The sequence below is a fragment of the Oncorhynchus nerka genome, linkage group LG9a (assembly GCF_034236695.1).
Source record: "Oncorhynchus nerka isolate Pitt River linkage group LG9a, Oner_Uvic_2.0, whole genome shotgun sequence".
Taxonomy (NCBI): Eukaryota; Metazoa; Chordata; class Actinopteri; order Salmoniformes; family Salmonidae; genus Oncorhynchus; species Oncorhynchus nerka.
The window spans coordinates 5,466,407-5,480,217 of record NC_088404.1 but is presented as its reverse complement, the minus strand read 5'-3'; the positions used below and the strand labels follow the sequence as shown (position 1 = coordinate 5,480,217).

The 13,811-nt window shown below is 42.1% G+C and overlaps 1 protein-coding gene across 1 annotated transcript; it reads right to left on the bottom strand.

Moving 5' to 3' along the window:
• Window positions 1-782: 782 nt before the first annotated feature.
• spi1a (Spi-1 proto-oncogene a) lies at window positions 783-13,637 on the bottom strand. The gene is made up of 5 exons (XM_029667346.2): window positions 13,420-13,637; window positions 12,523-12,616; window positions 11,463-11,665; window positions 1,688-1,853; window positions 783-1,426 (listed from the first exon to the last, which is right to left on the bottom strand). The coding sequence occupies exons 1-5, from the start codon at window positions 13,426-13,428 to the stop codon at window positions 1,107-1,109; spliced, it is 792 nt and encodes a 263-aa protein (XP_029523206.2). The 5' UTR covers window positions 13,429-13,637; the 3' UTR covers window positions 783-1,106.
• Between the last annotated feature and the right edge of the window lie 174 nt (window positions 13,638-13,811).

Sequence of the window (13,811 nt, the reverse complement as noted above, 5' to 3'; positions counted from 1 at the left end):
TACCAGTCAAAGGTTGACACACCTACTCATTCAAGGTTTAAAAAATATATACATCATATTCATCCATACTGTATGTGTCCCATCATTGCAGATAATTTATGACAAATGTATAAAGTATATGTTTTATAAACTCATGAGCACCAGCCAGCAAATTAGCCCGAACAATTACTTAATGTCACACTCTTGTGGCGAAGAAATTGAATACACCTAGAATGTACCTACATATTTTCCTAAACTAACTAAACCAGGCTAATACGCTTTCCTGGAGTTTATAAAATATATACATTTGTCATAAATGACCTGCAGTGATGGGACACACACAGTATGGACGAATGTTCAGTAGTCAAAGGGATATAAATAGCATTCCTAAAGAAGATGCATTTTTGAGTAAGGTTGTCTCACAACTGGCCGTGATCGGGAGTACCATAGACAATGTAAACACACTGATCTACCAGGAGATGGCAATAATGCCCATTTTATACAGGAATTTATCAACGTAATTACAACGTTACTGTTGAGGCACTAACTACTGTAATTTACGGAAACTAAAAAGGTATTGAGACGTGTTTCAGAACTACACCTCAAAACTGACCTGTGTTGTCTTTCCTTTTCATCAACAACTGACGTGATCAGATAGATGAGTCAGATAATAACATAACAGAGAAACAGAATGATTGCTGTAACTAACTTCTTTACTCAGTCATGAAAGACTGATGTTGCAATTGTTTGAGGTGTTGATCTTTCTTCCATTCCCACTGACAAATTTTCTGGGAACTAAGAGCATATGTAAAAAATATACTTTATTCCATTTTTTTCTCCATCACAGACACAAAGATAGAGTCAAGAGTAAGATTATGTAACACGTAACACACGACGACTTGTTAAGTAAATAAATAAACATGGAATATGCAAACACCAATAACAAAAATCTAAACATCAACATGTTTAATGTTACCTGATTGTTTCTGGGGGTATCATTTTAAATGTAATGAAATACAATTACAGTAGACAGTCATTATTGTCCTATTTTCAAGACATAGCAGTGAGGTTAGGCCTACTCCCAAAGCAGGTATACAGTGGCATTACATTAACAATCTCTGGTACTCCTAGTGAGGGTAGTGCCTCCTCTCTGTAGTTAAGACTTTCCTCAGTACCTCCGGACTGAACTGGTAGGTCAGTTTCTTCTTGACCTTTCTGATTTCTCCAGTCTTGCCGTAGTTCCGCAGGGCCCTGGCCATCTTCTGATATGTCATCCTCTTCCTGTTCCCTTTCTGCGTGCCCCAGCGATTGGCCAGAGTCTCCTTGTTTTTAGAGGAGAACTGGAAGATTCCTTTCTCTCTGTCCACCCACCACATACTGTCCTTCATGTCTCCGTTCTTCAGCATGTCCAGGAGGAACTGGTACAGCCGGATCTTCCGCTCGTTACCTGGATAGAGAGATATGAAAGATATTTTACATGAATTTCATAATGGCAGAATGAATTCATTTCTATGGCTATTGTTGAATCATGTTAAAGGCTATTAGCAAGTGTGTGATCCCTGTATGTAATAGCCACCCAACAGATTTCTCCCCTGTAATGTTACTGTACTCAGTCTCACATGGAAGACTTATGTTTCACAAACGAATTAAAAGGATTAAGTCAATCAGTAAGTAAGTCACTTAATTAATTAAGTCAGTCAGCACTCACTGGAGTCTCCCCCAAAAGGGCCATGGTCTCCATAGTCCTCTTCTTCACCCTCAGATACCTCCAGTGGGGGACTGTGGCCCACAGGTTCCTCCTCCTCTGAGCAGTAGTAACTAGGGGACACAGGGGCCTGTTGCTGGTAATACACTGTGTGGTTGTAGTACGGCATCTGTAGAGAGGAAAATAAATAACATGTGTTGTCATGATGTATTGTTGTACTGTATGTTTTGTTTAGCATTTATATGACATAGTACACACATTTCAGGGACCCATTTATTGCACAACTTCTGGCAGAAAGTATTCGAAACCTACACATAGCCTCTTCAACCTACACATAGCCTCTTCATCCTACACATAGCCTCTTCAACCTACACATAGCCTCTTCATCCTACACATAGCCTCTTCATCCTACACATAGCCTCTTCATCCTACACATAGCCTCTTCATCCTACACATAGCCTCTTCATCCTACACATAGCCTCTTCATCCAGGTAGTCCCATTGAGATCAGATAACTTGTTTCACTAAAGGAGCCCTGTCTGGCCATAAGAGAATTATGCTTGATCAGTTGTCTCTCTGACTTTGTGATCACATGCACATCATCATAGGAGATTGGTAGCACCTTCAGTTGGGGAGGAGGTGCTCGTGGTAATGGCTAGAGCAAAAATGAGAGGAATGGTATGTCAAACACATCAAAACACATGGTTTCCATGGTTTCCATTGGTTTCCATTGGTTTCCATGTGTTTGATTCCATTCGCTCCAGGTATTATTATGTCATCGTGTATCTGTTCATCTCCCCCAGCAACCTCCTCTATTGCGCATACAGTTGAAGTCAGAAGTTTACATACACCTCAGCCAAATACATTTAAACTCAGTTTTTCGCAATTCCTGACGATTTAATCGTAGTAGAAATTCCCTGTCTTAGGTCAGTTAGGATCACCACTTTATTTTAAGAATGTGAAAATGTCAGAATAATAGTAGAGAGAATGATTTATTTCAGCTTTTATTTATATCATTACATTCCCAGTGGGTCAGATGCTTGGGGTCATTGTCCATTTGGAAGACCCATTTGCGACCAAGCTTTAACTTCCTGACTGACGTCTTGAGATGTTCCATCAATATATTGACATAATTTTCCCTACCTCATGATGCCATCTATTTTGTGAAGCGCACCAGTCCCTCCTGCAGCAAAGCACCCCCACAACATGATACTGCCACCCCCCGTTTTTATGGTGGTTTTGGAGCAGTGGCTTCTTCCTTGCTGAGCGGCCTTTCAGGTTATGTTGATATAGGACTCGTTTTACTGTGGATATAGATATTTTTGTACCTGTTTCCTCCAGCATCTTCACAAAGTATTTTTCTGTTGTTCTGGGATTGATTTGCACTCTTCTCACCAAAGTACGTTCATCTCTAGGAGACAAAACACGTCTCCTTCCTGAGCGGTATGACGGCTGCGTGGTCCCATGGTGTTTATACTTGTGTACTATTGTATGTACATATGAATGTGATACCTTCAGGCATTTGGAAATTGCTTCCAAGGATGAACCAGACTTGTGGAGGTCTTGGCTGATTTCTTTTAATTTTCCCATGATGTCAAGCAAAGAGGCACTGCGTTTGAAGATAGGCCTTGAAATACATCCCACCTCCAATTGACTCAGATGATGTCAATTAGCCTATCAGAAGCTTCTAAAGCCATAGTATCATTTTCTGGAATGTTCCAAGCTGTTTAAAGGCACAGTCAATTTAGCGTATGTAAACTTCTGACCCTCCTGGAATTGTGATACAGTGAATTATAAGTTAAATAATCTGTCTGTAAACTTGTGTCATGCAGAAAGTAGATGTCCTAACCGACTTGTCCTAACCAACTTGTCCTAAACGACTTGTCCTAAACCAACTTACCAAAACTATAGTTTGTTAACAAGACATTTGTGGAGTGGTTGAAAAACGAGCTTTAATGACTCCAACCTAAGTGTATGTAAACTTCCGACATCAACTGTACATCTACTGTGTAAATAAACGTTGCTTGGAGACCAAAGGATTTGTATTCGTTTGGAAATGTCAAAATAGTCAGATTTCCCTGAAAGAGAAAGTAGTGTAAGGTCAACTAAATAAAATCTAAAAACAATTGTCAAAATGTTAAGTGTTTAGGCACCTTGGCTTTGTCCACATTTTGTCAGTCTTATTCTGAAATTGATTAAATCGTCCCCCCCCTCGTCAATCTATACACAATACCCCATAATGACAATAATGACAGTTTATAAATGTTTGCTAATTTATTTTAAAAAACAACTGAAATATCACATTTACATAAGTATTCAGACCCTTTACGCAGTACTTTGTTTCTCTCATTCTTCTCCGCAGATCCTCTCAAGCTCTGTCAGGTTGGATGGGGAGCGTTGCTGCACAGCTATTTTCAGGTGTCTCCAGAGATGTTCGATCAGGTTCTAGTCCGGGCTCTGGCTGGGCCACTCAAGGACATTGAGAGACTTGTCCCGATGCCAGTCCTGCGTTGTCTTGGTTGTGTGTTTAGGGTCGTTGTCCTGTTGGAAGGTGAACCGTCACCCCAGTCTGAGGTCCTGAGCGCTCTGGAGCAGGTTGTCATCAAGGATCTCTCTGCACTTTGACTATTCTCCCAGTCCCTGCCACTGAAAAACATCCCCACAGCGTGATGCTGCCACCACCATGCTTCACCGTAGGGATGGTACCAGGTTTCCTCTAGACGTGTCACCTCCCTGACGTGTCACCTCCCAAGGCCCTTCTCCCTGATTGCTCAGTTTGGCCAGCTGTCGGAAGAGTCTTGGTGGTTCCAAACTTTTTCCATTAAAGAATGATGGAGGCCACTGTGTCCTTGGAGACCTTTAATGCGGCAGACATTGTTTGTTACCCTTCCCCAGATCTGTGCCTCAACACGACCCTGTCTCGGAGCTCTTGTCTTGGTTTTTGCTCTGACATGCACTGTCAAACTTACCTTATATAGACAGGTGTGTGCCTTTCCAAATCATGTCCAATCAATTGAATTTACCACAGGTGGACTCCAATCAAGTTGTAAAAACATCTCAAGGATGATCAATGGTAATAGGATGCACCGGAACTTAATTTCGAGTCCCATAGCAAAGGGTCTGAATACTTATGTAAATAAGGTATTTCTGTTTTTTATTTTTAAAACATTTGCAACCATTTCGAATAACCTGGTTTTGCTTTGGCATTATGGGGTATTGTGTGTAGATTGCTGAGGACTTTTCTTTAAAATTTAATCAATTTTAGAATAAGGCTGTAACGTAACAACAAGTCATTGTCCTATCTCTCTCAATGCTTTGATACATCTTTGATTTAGTTGTTGATTTTTACATTTACAGATGTAGGATCTTAATTTGATCACCCAGTGTTTTGCAGCAAGTTTCAACTCCTACAAAAAAATGTCTATTAATTATAATCCAGACAGTAGTGAAGGGTTCACAGCAAAGCTGTTAAACCTATTGTTAATCTTAGATCTTTTTTTTCCCTTGACATGGTCAAATAACTCATGTATAGATTGCTAACTTATTTTGTAATTTATAGGTGTCATTGTTATAAGTAATCTCACTTAATCTCTCATATGTGCCACAACGTTTTACCTAGAGACATTAAACTTTGTATTTTAGGCGTCTTTCCGCATACTGGACACATTTTCCTCAAGGACCCATAGGGTCTGTCAGGATATATTTTCTTCCATCTTGGACATTTTTGAAAAACTTTGAAAAACGTATTCTCATGAACCATAAGTCCAAATAACACCATGTAGGCTCTTGGTTCAGTATGTAAGGCTCTTGGTTCAGTATGTAAGGCTCTTGGTTCAGTATGTAAGGCCTCTTGGTTCAGTATGTAAGGCCTCTTGGTTCAGTATGTTGGCCTCTTGGTTCAGTATGTAGGCCTCTTGGTTCAGTATGTAGGCCTCTTGGTTCAGTATGTAGGCCTCTTGGTTCAGTATGTAGGCTCTTGGTTCAGTATGTAAGGCCTCTTGGTTCAGTATGTAAGGCTCTTGGTTCAGTATGTAAGGCTCTTGGTTCAGTATGTTGGCCTCTTGGTTCAGTATGTAGGCCTCTTGGTTCAGTATGTAAGGCCTCTTGGTTCAGTATGTAGGCCTCTTGGTTCAGTATGTAAGGCCTCTTGGTTCAGTATGTTGGCCTCTTGGTTCAGTATGTAAGGCCTCTTGGTTCAGTATGTTGGCCTCTTGGTTCAGTATGTAAGGCCTCTTGGTTCAGTATGTTGGCCTCTTGGTTCAGTATGTTGGCCTCTTGGTTCAGTATGTTGGCCTCTTGGTTCAGTATGTTGGCCTCTTGGTTCAGTATGTAGGCCTCTTGGTTCAGTATGTAGGCCTCTTGGTTCAGTATGTTGGCCTCTTGGTTCAGTATGTAAGGCCTCTTGGTTCAGTATGTTGGCCTCTTGGTTCAGTATGTAAGGCCTCTTGGTTCAGTATGTTGGCCTCTTGGTTCAGTATGTTGGCCTCTTGGTTCAGTATGTTGGCCTCTTGGTTCAGTATGTTGGCCTCTTGGTTCAGTATGTAGGCCTCTTGGTTCAGTATGTAGGCCTCTTGGTTCAGTATGTAGGCCTCTTGGTTCAGTATGTAGGCCTCTTGGTTCAGTATGTAGGCCTCTTGGTTCAGTATGTAAGGCCTCTTGGTTCAGTATGTAAGGCCTCTTGGTTCAGTATGTTGGCCTCTTGGTTCAGTATGTAGGCCTCTTGGTTCAGTATGTTGGCCTCTTGGTTCAGTATGTAGGCCTCTTGGTTCAGTATGTAGGCCTCTTGGTTCAGTATGTAGGCTCTTGGTTCAGTATGTAAGGCCACTTGGTTCAGTATGTAGGCCTCTTGGTTCAGTATGTAGGCCTCTTGGTTCAGTATGTAGGCCTCTTGGTTCAGTATGTAGGCCTCTTGGTTCAGTATGTTGGCCTCTTGGTTCAGTATGTAGGCCTCTTGGTTCAGTATGTAGGCCTCTTGGTTCAGTATGTAGGCCTCTTGGTTCAGTATGTTGGCCTCTTGGTTCAGTATGTAGGCCTCTTGGTTCAGTATGTAGGCCTCTTGGTTCAGTATGTAGGCCTCTTGGTTCAGTATGTAGGCCTCTTGGTTCAGTATGTAGGCCTCTTGGTTCAGTATGTAGGCCTCTTGGTTCAGTATGTAGGCCTCTTGGTTCAGTATGTAAGGCCTCTTGGTTCAGTATGTAAGGCCTCTTGGTTCAGTATGTTGGCCTCTTGGTTCAGTATGTAGGCCTCTTGGTTCAGTATGTAGGCCTCTTGGTTCAGTATGTAGGCCTCTTGGTTCAGTATGTAGGCTCTTGGTTCAGTATGTAAGGCCACTTGGTTCAGTATGTAGGCCTCTTGGTTCAGTATGTAGCCTCTTGGTTCAGTATGTAGGCCTCTTGGTTCAGTATGTAGGCCTCTTGGTTCAGTATGTAGGCCTCTTGGTTCAGTATGTTGGCCTCTTGGTTCAGTATGTAGGCCTCTTGGTTCAGTATGTAGGCCTCTTGGTTCAGTATGTAGGCCTCTTGGTTCAGTATGTAGCCTCTTGGTTCAGTATGTAAGGCCTCTTGGTTCAGTATGTTGGCCTCTTGGTTCAGTATGTTGGCCTCTTGGCTCAGTATGTAGGCCTCTTGGTTCAGTATGTAGGCCTCTTGGTTCAGTATGTAGGCCTCTTGGTTCAGTATGTAGGCCTCTTGGTTCAGTATGTAGGCCTCCTGGTTCAGTATGTAGGCCTCTTGGCTCAGTATGTAGGCCTCTTGGCTCAGTATGTAGGCCTCTTGGCTCAGTATGTAGGCCTCTTGGCTCAGTATGTAGGCCTCTTGGCTCAGTATGTAGGCCCTTGGAACAGTATGTAGGCCCTTGGTACAGTATGTAGGCCCTTGGTACAGTATGTAGGCCTCTTGGTTCAGTATGTAAGGCCTCTTGGTTCAGTATGTTGGCCTCTTGGTTCAGTATGTAGGCCTCTTGGTTCAGTATGTTGGCCTCTTGGTTCAGTATGTAGGCCTCTTGGCTCAGTATGTAGGTCTCTTGGCTCAGTATGTAGGTCTCTTGGCTCAGTATGTAGGCCTCTTGGCTCAGTATGTAGCCTCTTGGCTCAGTATGTAGGCCTCTTGGCTCAGTATGTAGGCCCTTAGAACAGTATGTCGGCCCTTGGTACAGTGTGTAGGCCCTTGGTACAGTGTGTAGGCCCTTGGTACAGTATGTAGGCCCTTGGTACAGTGTGTAGGCCCTTGGAACAGTATGTAGGGCCCTTGGTACAGTATGTAGGCCCTTGGTACAGTATGTAGGGCCCTTGGAACAGTATGTAGGGCCCTTGGTACAGTATGTAGGCCCTTAGTACAGTATGTAGGCCCTTGGTACAGTATGTAGGCCCTTGGTACAGTATGTAGGGCCCTTGGTACAGTGTGTAGGCCCTTGGAACAATATGTAGGGCCCTTGGTACAGTATGTAGGCCCTTGGTACAGTATGTAGGGCCCTTGGTACAGTGTGTAGGCCCTTGGAACAATATGTAGGGCCCTTGGTACAGTATGTAGGCCCTTGGTACAGTGTGTAGGCCCTTGGTACAGTGTGTAGGCCCTTGGTACAGTATGTAGACCCTTGGTACAGTATGTAGGCCCTTGGTACAGTATGTAGGGCCCTTGGTACAGTATGTAGGCCCTTGGTACAGTATGTAGGCCCTTGGTACAGTATGTAGGCCCTTGGTACAGTATGTAGGGCCCTTGGTACAGTGTGTAGGCCCTTGGTACAGTATGTAGGCCCTTGGTACAGTATGTAGGCCCTTGGTACAGTATGTAGACCCTTGGTACAGTATGTAGGCCCTTGGTACAGTGTGTAGGCCCTTGGTACAGTGTGTAATGTAGACCCTTGGTACAGTGTGTAGGCCCTTGGTACAGTGTGTAGGCCCTTGGTACAGTGTGTAGGCCCTTGGTACAGTATGTAGACCCTTGGTACAGTGTGTAGGCCCTTGGTACAGTATGTAGGCCCTTGGTACAGTGTGTAGGCCCTTGGTACAGTATGTAGGCCCTTGGTACAGTATGTAGGCCCTTGGTACAGTATGTAGGCCCTTGGAACAATATGTAGGGCCCTTGGTACAGTATGTAGGGCCCTTGGTACAGTATGTAGGGCCCTTGGTACAGTGTGTAGGCCCTTGGAACAGTATGTAGGGCCCTTGGTACAGTGTGTAGGCCCTTGGTACAGTATGTAGGCCCTTGGTACAGTGTGTAGGCCCTTGGTACAGTATGTAGGGCCCTTGGTACAGTATGTAGGCCCTTGGTACAGTGTGTAGGCCCTTGGTACAGTGTGTAGGCCCTTGGTACAGTGTGTAGGCCCTTGGTACAGTATGTAGACCCTTGGTACAGTGTGTAGGCCCTTGGTACAGTGTGTAGGCCCTTGGTACAGTGTGTAGGCCCTTGGTATAGTATCTACCATTCCAGTGTTTTACTTGCTATATTGTATTTACTTTGCCACCATGGCCCTTTCAGTTGCTCACATCGTATATAGACTTATTTTTCTACTGTATGTTTTACTCCATGTGTAACTCTGTGTTGTTGTATGTGTCGAACTGCTTTGGGGGATCCTAATAAAATAATAAATAGACTCAATGAATTAGCCTCTAATGAATTTGAAAATTATTAGTTGCTGTATGCAAAGTCGGCCAAGCTACACCATGTGGCAGCGTAGCCTAGTGGTTAGAGCGTTGGACTAGTAACCGGAAGGTTGCTAGTAACCGGAAGGTTCCAAGTTCAAACCCCCGAGCTGACAAGGTACAAATCTGTCGTTCTGCCCCTGAACAGGCAGTTAACCCACTGTTCCTAAGCCGTCATTGAAAATAATAATTTGTTCTTAACTGACTTGCCTAGTTAAGGGTTTTCTTAATTTTTTACTATTTTCTACATTGTGGAATAATAGTGAAGACATCAAAACAGTGAAATAACACATATGGAATCATGTAGTGACCCCCCCTGTTTTTTCAAAGTAGTCACCCTTTGCCTTGTTGACAGCTTTGCACACTCTTGGCATTCTCTCAACCAGCTTCATGAGGTAGTCACCTGGAATGCATTTCAATCAACAGGTGTGCCTTGTTAAAAGAGTCTATTGAAATATTTTGGAATGCTAATTTGGAGTGTACCAACTGATATGACATAATTTACATAAGTCCCAGAATTCAAAGATGACCACAATATATCAGTACACAAATGTTGAAAATATTTCACAAATCTTAACATAAACCATTAGTCAAATTGACCCCCGAATTGGTTTATAAACTCAATAATTTAAAGGAAAACTTCAATCAAAAATGATATTTTGTTACCCCCCCCAGTAGTCCACTGTTGATAGAGTCCCAAAATGTTTTGCATGTCAGCAGTCAAGTTTTCAAGATATTGGACTTTCAAGAGGCAAAGTGTCACTTGTCACATCATGATTTGTTTTTGAGTGGATTTTTCCTTTAAGTAATAACTATAGGAATGATTACCTGCTGCATTCAAAGATAACCAACCGAAAGCACTAGACCAAACGTAACTTACGTCTTCCTTGAGGTATCGAGAGATAAACATGGTAATGCTTTCACTGATTGAACATAAAGGAAGATCGTTCCTACATGATAGAGTGCTTTGCTTTGTTAATCCAACTGATCTTGTGTCCTTTCTGTCATCCTGTGGACCCCGGTCATTGCTGGTCGCAGCTATTATTTTCCTGCTGTGAGAATCCCCCCATCACCCCCCCCCCCCCACCCCACACACACTGCTGTGCCTCAGATTATGTGTCAATAGCAAGGTTGAGTAAATGAGGTGTAGCCTAGGCTATCCACAGCCCAGCGGTTGGTGGTGAGTGTACTCTATTCTACTGCGCTCTACTCACAAGGCTATTGGTTGTGGCTAAAATGGTTCCTCACTCAGGAAAAGCACATTGTTGAGCAATCCTGTAGCTGCTTTCTGTAGACAACAGTGTAGGCTATTACATAACATCCAGTCACCTCGGTGTCCTCCCTCTCAAAGACAAAAGAGTATTATCTCTAGATATTGTATATTGTTGATATTGGTATTGTGTACCATTATAGTATAAATGCCCTATGAATCGTGAATGTGTTAGGATCGCTGTTAAACATTTGCTTTATGCCCATTAGACGTTTCTATTATTTATTTAATATTTTTCACAGCTACCACACTGTTCTCATCAGAAATACTGATTTCATTATACATTTTACTTGTCAAGATGATCAGAGACAGAGTTGGACTAACCTGTGGGGTTAGGGGTCCCAGTCCTGGGTCTACTAGAGTTGGACTAACCTGTGGGGTTAGGGGTCCCAGTCCTGGGTCTATTAGAGTTGGACTAACCTGTGGGGTTAGGGGTCCCAGTCCTGGGTCTACTAGAGTTGGACTAGCCTGTGGGGTTAGGGTTCCCATTCCTGGGTCTACTAGAGTTGGATTAACCTGTGAGGTTAGGGTTAGGGGTCCCAGTCCTGGGTCTACTAGAGTTGGACTAGCCTGTGGGGTTAGGGGTCCCATTCCTGGGTCTACTAGAGTTGGACTAACCTGTGGGGTTAGGGGTCCCATTCCTGGGTCTACTAGAGTTGGACTAACCTGTGCGGTTAGGAGTCCCAGTCCTGGGTCTAGTAGAGTTGGACTAACCTGTGGGGTTAGGGGTCCCAGTCCTGGGTCTACTAGAGTTAGACTAACCTGTGAGGTTAGGGTTAGGGGTCCCAGTCCTGGGTCTACTAGAGTTGGACTAACCTGTGAGGTTAGGGTTAGGGGTCCCAGTCCTGGGTCTGCTAGAGTTGGACTAACCTGTGAGGTTAGGGTTAGGGGTCCCAGTCCTGGGTCTGCTAGTGGCAGGTGGAGGGTGTCGGTATCGGGGTAGCGATAAGGGTGGAGGAGCTGTTGGGAATGGACACTCTGGAGCTCTGTCAGGTGATTCCCTTGTGAGGAGATTTCCAACATTCCAACACTCTGATGCATGCCCCTGTCAGAGTGGTACTCCCAGCCATGCTCTGAACCATAAGAGAGAGATCAATAAGCCTTGTTATAAACATTATAAAGGCTCATACAGGCTACATGCTAATAATGAGTTATAAAGAATTATACCTGCAGGCTTTATAGAGAGACTGCTCATAAAAACAACTTCTCATTTTGAAAAACGTCTATGTGGCAGAAACATTCATTCCAGTCTCAAAATGACTACGAAGTGTAAATAGGATCATTTCGCCTATAAAATCAGTCTCGTCCAAAACGGAGATTTGCGAGATGTTAGGTAAATGATATATCATGAAATGAAGGGTGTATTTCTATACTACCCATAAGGCCATAGCTGGCAGCACCCAAGTAATCATGCCCATGGTCAATGTGGTTTAACATTTGAGATCCTTGTTGGGCTAGGGACCATCAATAAATTGCACAATGTACACAAACAATATTTTAAAAGATCAATAGCTCCAAATTTCAATGACTTAAAAACCTCAAAACAACTGTACATTTTAGAAATTAATTTACAAATATTGAAAGCATTTAATGAGACAACTAAAAGATGTGCAACATTGTCCCATTTCTATTGTGTAATTTATTGATGGTCCCTAACAATCACCAGAGATAGGTTTTCCAAAGTGAAACCAATTTTGCCATGGGCGCACACCAGCCGGGCTGAAGCTAATTGGCAAATCATAATTTGGCTAACTCTTCCCACCTGCGAACACACAAACGAGACACTCACATCAAACCACACCCCGAAACCAACTCACGTTTGAATTCAGTCATGACCGCTTGCATGTAACCTTAATTTATTTTCAATAAGGACAATCTTTAACACGTGAAACTTTACCCCTATTACTCATCAAGTGTATTTGCAACTCACCATCGTGAAGTTCTCCGGCATTGGTGAGATATGAGTATAACTCCGCTGGTGATCGATAAATCTCAGGATCATATGGGATTATTTCTTCAGATGCCTTTTGTAAAAGAAAGAGCAGAACATTTTATACACGCCAAAAAAAATGAAGGTAGATAGAAAAAGTTTGCCTAATGTGTTATAAAGAATAGGTATCCGCATATACTAGGCCAAGTACATATCTTACTAGTGAGATATACTGTAATACACATCTCATTAGATATAAATACAGAGTTCATCATATATTTTACAAATTCATAATGAACATTTTGTAAATCTGGAAAATGTACTCACATTTGATCAGTGGTGTAAAGTACCTAAGTAAAAATACTTGAAACTACTACTTAAGTACTTTTTAATCGGGTATCTGTACTTTACTATTTATATTTTTGACAACGTTGACTTTTACTCCAATACATTCCTAAAGAAAATAATGTACTTTTAACTCCATACATTTTCCTCTGACACCCAGCAGTACTCTGATCTGGACTCACTAAACACAAATGCTTCATTTGTAAATTATGTCTGAGTGTTGGAGTGTGACCCTGACTATCCGTACATTAAAAAACATGAACATCTTACCGTCTGGTTTGCCTGATGTAAGGAATTTGAAATTATTTATACTTGTTACTTTTGATACTTCAGTATATTTAAAATCAAATAATTTTAGACTTTTTCTCAAGTAGTATTTTACTGGGTGATTTTTACTTTAGTCATTTTCTGTTAAGGTATCTTTACTTTTACTCAAGTATGACAATTGGGTACTTTTCCCACCGATTTATATACAATGTTACACATTTAATTTTCATATGTACTAATCTCCCAGCCACATTAGTAAAAAACAAGAGATCATACAATACTCACAAAGGACATGATGACTTTCAAAAACACACAGTTAGAATCCAAAAAAAATGGAGAAATATCCTTTTGACTTAATTCCCATTAATTTGGATTGAATTTCTGATGGAAGTCGTTTAGTCGAATATTACAGTTGACCACTATCAGACCTCTCAGCTAAAAAACTACGCAGAGAGTATTAAACCATGACCATAATATACTTTAACTTTTTTCATCTTCGGTCTGATTGTCACTCAGTTCCTGAGTTCCTGAAAGTTGTTGATTTGTCAGAGGATGTGAACCAATCATATTCACATTCGTGAGTTTGGTCTCACTGTTTTCTGCCTCTGGTTTTAAAAATGGGTCAACCTATCTTTCAGGATTTTAACTATTATATTTGTTTTAAAAGCACTACAATA